The 5,989-nt window shown below is 57.2% G+C and overlaps 1 protein-coding gene across 1 annotated transcript in view; it reads right to left on the reverse strand.

The window, feature by feature from the left end:
• Positions 1 to 5,046, reverse strand: part of LOC122158558 (maestro heat-like repeat-containing protein family member 2B) — a gene marked incomplete at its 3' end in the record, with an annotated part of 9,526 nt that extends 4,480 nt beyond the window's left edge. Inside the window, exons 1-16 of the mRNA XM_042815295.1 lie at positions 5,022 to 5,046; positions 4,611 to 4,732; positions 4,349 to 4,564; positions 4,048 to 4,213; positions 3,794 to 3,892; positions 3,503 to 3,654; positions 3,015 to 3,158; positions 2,381 to 2,473; positions 2,028 to 2,097; positions 1,799 to 1,912; positions 1,623 to 1,696; positions 1,171 to 1,290; positions 916 to 1,023; positions 567 to 726; positions 399 to 439; positions 81 to 222 (exon numbers count right to left, since the gene is read on the reverse strand). Coding sequence (XP_042671229.1) covers positions 81 to 222; positions 399 to 439; positions 567 to 726; positions 916 to 1,023; positions 1,171 to 1,290; positions 1,623 to 1,696; positions 1,799 to 1,912; positions 2,028 to 2,097; positions 2,381 to 2,473; positions 3,015 to 3,158; positions 3,503 to 3,654; positions 3,794 to 3,892; positions 4,048 to 4,213; positions 4,349 to 4,564; positions 4,611 to 4,732; positions 5,022 to 5,046 — 1,846 coding nt within the window. The remainder of the gene's footprint in view (positions 1 to 80; positions 223 to 398; positions 440 to 566; positions 727 to 915; positions 1,024 to 1,170; positions 1,291 to 1,622; positions 1,697 to 1,798; positions 1,913 to 2,027; positions 2,098 to 2,380; positions 2,474 to 3,014; positions 3,159 to 3,502; positions 3,655 to 3,793; positions 3,893 to 4,047; positions 4,214 to 4,348; positions 4,565 to 4,610; positions 4,733 to 5,021) is intronic.
• Positions 5,047 to 5,989: the final 943 nt, after the last annotated feature.

Consider the following 5,989-nt stretch of genomic DNA (forward strand, 5'->3'; position numbering starts at 1 on the left):
CTTCCCTTCCCTTCCCTTCCCTTCCCTTCCCTTCCCTTCCCTTCCCTGCCTCTGCCTCTTCTTCCCCTCCAGTGCTTTACCTTCAAGACACTGCAGCAGCAGGGGGATTTCAGTAGCCCACATGGCCCCCACAGCTCTGTGGAACCTGCTGTGGAGGTTTTTCATCAGCAGTAAGGCAGCAGCTTGGAGTTGGCTGCCTGCAACAGGGCTGCCTGCCACCACCTGAGGGAGAGCAAGAAAAAGCAGGGTCACTTCTACAGCAAGAGCAATGGCTTCCCCCCAGAATGGAAGCAGCTCAGCTCTGCTCTGGCAGGCAAGGAGCAGCCAACAGCTTTGCCCATGGCCATGCTGCTTCCTCCTGGCTGCTCGTGGCACCGGCCTCTGGAGCATGTACTCACCAGCAGTCGTGCCAGCAGTGTCTGGGGAGTCAGCAGTGGGCCTGCAAAGAGAAAAATGTGCTGAGTAAGACTCCAAGACACTGCGTGCCCAGCCACACGCACCTCCGCTGTCCCTTCTGGGTGCTACCACAGGTCAGCAGAGCTCACTGGGGGAGTTTTTGCTCCTACCTTGAAACATGGAGCTGACGAAATGGTGATCCAGATGTTCTATCGGCCGTCCTGTCAGCTCCTCTCTCTCAGCCAGGGCACAGACACAGCGGGAGACTGGGATCAGCATGCCTGTGTACTGCGCTGGCACCACAAACAACAGCAGCCGCGGCCACAGGAGCTGTAGGGAACGAGGCAGTTGAGCAGGTCAGCATTCCCGCTTCCGCTCAGAGATGAAGAGGACTCTGTGAATTTCCCTGAGTCCTGTGTGCTTCAGAGCACACTGGAGGAGAGACCTGGGGTCTTGGAATGGGACGAGGAACACGTGGTGCAAAGGCAGGGAGCAGCAGCAGGGCAGAGCGTGACTTACTTTGGACATCCCTCTCACAGAGACGTCCAGTGATCCCAGGATGTCCATGCACAGCTCCTGGAGAGCTCCTTCTTCCTGGGCTTCCCGGGCAGAAAGGTTTCCGGTTGCCTGCACAAGAATGGTGTTGAAACACTGCTTATGCTCAGTTCTCAGGAGCCTCTCAGGAGGCTCAGGTGTGGACCCAGCGGTGCTTCTGTATACCAGCCCCTGAGCAGCACGGGTCTTCCAAAAGAAGATGCTGCCCACTGCCCTTACCCTTCTTCCTGTGGCGCGGCTGAACTCCCTGAAGAGGTGCCCCACCACATCCCAGGCTGAGCAGCTCCGGGAGTTAGAACTGAGCAGATCCTTGATGAAGTACAGAATAGCCGTCCTCACCTGCAAGGGGTCAATTATGGGTGTGATTTTCCTGGTCAGAAGGCAAAGGGAAGCCACCTGCTCATCGGGGCAGCCCTTTGGGCATGAGCAGAGACACCAAGAGCAGCGGAGAGGCTTTAGCTACTGAGGTGAGGACCAGGCCTTAGCACCAGGCTGTGCACTTTCCATGCACAGCACAGGGACCTCCCTGCTCCACTCTGCCTGCTCTCCCCACAGGAGCCATCATGACCGTCTGGTCAATGCCCCAGCACCTCTCTAGTCACCCCAGCCCTGCCCGTGCTGGCAGCAGCATCACCACCCCAACAGCGCTTTCTTTTCCCAAACCAGCTCACCCGGATGCTGGGGTCACTGCACAGACGCTGCACAGCCTCGACGACCTGGGGCAGCATCTCCGTCATCATGGGCTCTGCAAGAGATGCACAGAAGCATGAGCGGAGCCACAACGCAGATGGCAGAAGGGAGCCCTGGAAGTCCCAAGGCGTGGTACTGACCACCCCGTGGTACTGACCATCAGAGCGAGCCAGAGCACCCAGCAGACCCAGGGCTGCCACGCATCCAGGCTCCCAGTCATCGCCCAGCTGCGACTGCAGAAACAGGATGGTTTCCTCTGGGCAGATCCGGGCTGCAGGGAGGAAATCCCACGCTATGTTAGCAAGAACCTCACGCCCATTCCTGAGCTTTGTGAGAGAGGTTTTGGCCAGGGCAGCGTCAAGCATCGCCAAAGCCCCTCTCCTTACCCTGCAGCATGATGCAGTGGGTCAGCTGCGCACGATCAGCCTCGCTGTGCTGCTTGCTGTCGTCATAGAGCTGTGGGAACAAGGTCCATTTGATACAATCACATCAGCACTGAGGACGGAAAAGACACTGTGCTGCCCGCTCTCGTCTCCCTGGGCACTCTCGGGAAGAGGTCAGACAGACAAAAGCCAGCCCACCCCACCCCGCAGCATCCCCGGGAGTACATGCATGGCTCTGGAACAGCCTTGAGCATGCAGGAGCTAAGGCTGAGCCTCCTTATTCCGGGGCTCGCAGCTTTGCAGCCAACTTAGCCACAAGGGAAACTGCTGTGGGCGCAAGGATAGGCTCCCCTTACCTGGTAAAACACGGCTGTGGTGACGTCCAGAAACTTGTCCCCTGGGATTAGAGACTCAATGCCCCCTAAGGCCTCCAGGAAGATAGTGAGGCTCTGCAAGAGAGCAGGAGAGGAAGAAAGGGATGAAGCCACATCTAGCCACTCGGGAGTGGAGAAACTGTTTCCCAATTCCCAACTGTTTCTCTGCAGGGAGAAGCTCCTGCACAGGCGTTCTTGTTTATCCCCCACCTCCCAGCGGCACCAAGAGAGTCTCTCTGCTCTCAATCGAGCCGTGTTTGGGCACCATTTGCAGGCATTTCCCACCCAGCAGCCCACTTCTCCCCCATCAGATGCAACTGGATGTGGTCCTCCCAATTGTTAGCATAGAGCTCCTCAGGCACTCAGAGCCCCACAGTGGTGGTGAAGCCCCAGGAGATCCCATCCCCATCCCCAGGAGATGAGCCCCAGTGATTCTTGGTTCCCTCCTGGCTCCTGTCCGGGTTGTTCCTTCTCTGACTGAAGAGCTCAGGAAGCCTCAGACCTCCCTTGAACACCCATTCCTTCTTTCTCCAAGGGCTCCCCACCTCCTCCCTGACCCCTCGTGGCATTTGCACGGGCCCCACGTCTACCCTGAGCCCTGCGCAATGTCTCTCACCTTGGCCAACCTGCAGGTGTCTTGGATCTCCTGACACGGGTGAACGAGCCAGAGGAGCTGCTCCCAGACCTGCTCTTGGTGCTGCTCCTCTTGCAGGAGAACCTCCAACATGGCAGCCACAGCCCCAAGGACGGCCTGTTTGTCCTGGAGAGGATGGCAGAGGCCCAGCATCAAAGACTGAAGGTCTGCCCTTCCTACGCAGAGGGCTTTCCCTTTCCCTTCCCCTTCCCCACACCCCCATGCCCAGCAGGAGATGGGCTTGCTCTGGAGGGCAGGCAGCTTTTCCCCATACCCTCATCCCCAGCTCTTCCTGCCACAGTGCTGTGACATGCAGCTGCTCCCTGGCACAGAGCCACTTCAGGGCCCTTTGCAGAGCCAGCTCACTCCCTCTCATCACCCATCGGCTCTCAGCCCACTGGGCACAAGACAGAGCTGCCGACATGGGTGCCCCTGCTGCCATCCTGGGCTGGGAATGCAGCAGTGCTCACCTTTTCCTCCTGGCAGTCTTGCCAGTTCCACACCACAGAGAAGAGCAGCTCGTGAAGGTTCTCATAGCTCTGCTCTTTCTCCATGGCAGTCCAGGGGCATTGCATTCCTGAGGACAAGTAATTCTTGACTCCATCCAGCCACTGTTTCAAAACTGAAAAAAACAAAATAAAAATAATTAAAAAATAATATTTATTTATTTGTTTGTTTGTTTGTTTATTTTTTTTAAGAGAGTGAGAGAAAATGGAGTCTGTGAGGGTCTGCAGCAGGGCTGCTCTGGGGCCGGCACTCACCAGCACAAGCGATGCGCAGGATCTGGCCACTCTTCACCTGGCCCACCACACTGCGCAGGCCTGCCAGCAACAGCCACACAAAGGGGATGCACTGTGGAGCTGCAGAAAGGAAGGAGAGGGCCACAGTCAGAGCCCCGGCAGCAAGGGAGGAGGGGCTGCAGCCCTGCATCCCCCAGCTCAATGCAGATCACACTCAGAGGGCAGAGACCCCTTTCCCAGTTGTTCTAGATGTCAGGAGGTTGAGGGTACTCTACCATAGGTGCTGAAGAGTTTGCTCAGGGTGATGAGCACAAACTCCTTGGACATGTCCCCCGTGGCCTTCAGGTGGCTCTGGAGCTCAGCCATCACCAAGGTGAAGTGCGTCCGAGCCAGAGCCACCAGGACATTGCTGGCAGCTGTCTTGACATTGCTGGTCACGCCCTGGAAGAGAGTCACTGGTGACACGCGGCCCAGGAGACTGCCTGAGGCCCTTGGAAGAGCTAAGCCACCACCATCCGCCAGCAGAACACCAGCGTGGGCAGGCGGTTCCCTTTGCCTTTGGGAGTGAGCCCTCACCTGGGCTGCCGTCAGGTCCCGGGACACCTCTGCCAGCAGCCGGTTCACCACTCCGCACGGCGGGCGGCTGCTGTCTTGGCACAGGGCGCTCTCCAGCTCACAGTACGCCTGCGCTCGGTCACCCTGGGGACAAGGATCAGTCACGCTCGCTTTGCCCGCTGCCACCCATCGCTCTGTGGATGTGCTGCCGGGCCTGGCACCCACGGGACCGTGGCCCTGGGCCAGGAGGGCAAGGGTTGGTGGTTGGATGTCCCCAACTCACCTCCTGATCTTGCAGGCGCTGAAGTAGTAAGGTCGCGGCGCAGGTAGGGACAGGGCTTGACACCCTGCTTCTCTCCCTGCGAAGCGTACGCCTGGGCATGCAGCCCACACAAGCAAAGAGACCTGGAAGGAAAGAGCAGAGCAGCTGCTGCAGGTGTTGCTTAGAGCCAGGGCCTAGCATCCGGCCAGCTGTGGGAGGAACGCTCCTCCAGCTCCACAGCACGAGGCTGCGTGTGGTTGGTGGGGGCAGGGGAGGGAGCTTTCCCCTTGCTGGGGTACTGGGGAAACCACGGTGAGCAGCTGCACTGGGCAGAGCAAGGACAGTGCTGCTGGCACAATGTCCTAAACAGACACTGGAGGCACACGTGTGCTCGGGCAGCATCATGATGTCCAGAGAGGTGGAGAGACTCACCTCGAAGGGCTCTCAGCCTCTCCATGATAGCAGGATGCCTCCAGATAGACGCAAAGCTCTCTCTGGTTCCACTTCCTGCGGGTCCCACAAGCGGACTGAGCCACCGCTCCCACCGCTCCACAAGGGTGTATGAGGCAGCCACTGTGACACCACACTGCAGTGTTACCTCACAGAGAATGAATGACACAGCCCGGGCTGGGGAGCAGACAGGTCCCCAGGGCAACCCTGCAGGCCCTCAAACACAGCACGTTTGTGTGACGCAATCGGCTCTGGGGTTCCGGTTCCATGCTGACGCAGGGAATGACCTCAGCGGGTGATGGAGAGCCCCTGCCAGGGAGCAGCTGCTGGGCACCGTTGCCCGGCATTGTCTTAGTGACTGGGGACTCCATGCCAGGAGGCACTGAGGCCCCCATCTGCTGCCCAGACAACCTCTCCAGAGAGCTTGGCTGTCTCCTGGGGGCACGTGTCAGAGATGTTAAGGAGACTCCACCGCATCTGATCAAAAATGAATACATTAATACTAGAAAAAAAAACTTCTTTATGGTGAATGTAACAGAACAGCGGAACGGGCTGCCCAGAGAGGCTGTGGGGTCTCCCTCTCTGGAGACATTCAAAACCTGCCCGGACACATTCGTGTCTGACCTAATCTAGGTGTTCCCAGCAGGGGGATTAGATTAGATGAGCTTTTGAGGTTTCTTCCAATCCCCGACATTTGGTGACTGTGATTCTGTAACTGGTATGGAGAAGAGACAGCAGCTATTGAAATAAAGACTTGGTAAAAAAAAAAAACAAAAAACCCCTACTATTTATTTATGTATGTATTTATTTATTTATTTATAATAATAGTACAATTTTTAAGCTCATCTTCTCTTTTCTCATTCTCTTCTCTTCTTTTCTCCTTTTCTCCTTTTCTCCTTTGCTCCAACCTTGGCCAGTTGCTCACCACCCTCACGGGAAAGAATTCCTTC

Source organism: Centrocercus urophasianus, unplaced genomic scaffold (genome assembly GCF_019232065.1).
Source record: "Centrocercus urophasianus isolate 14NV4802_14NV808 unplaced genomic scaffold, USGS_Curo_1.0 seq_1469, whole genome shotgun sequence".
NCBI classification, from domain to species: Eukaryota; Metazoa; Chordata; class Aves; order Galliformes; family Phasianidae; genus Centrocercus; species Centrocercus urophasianus.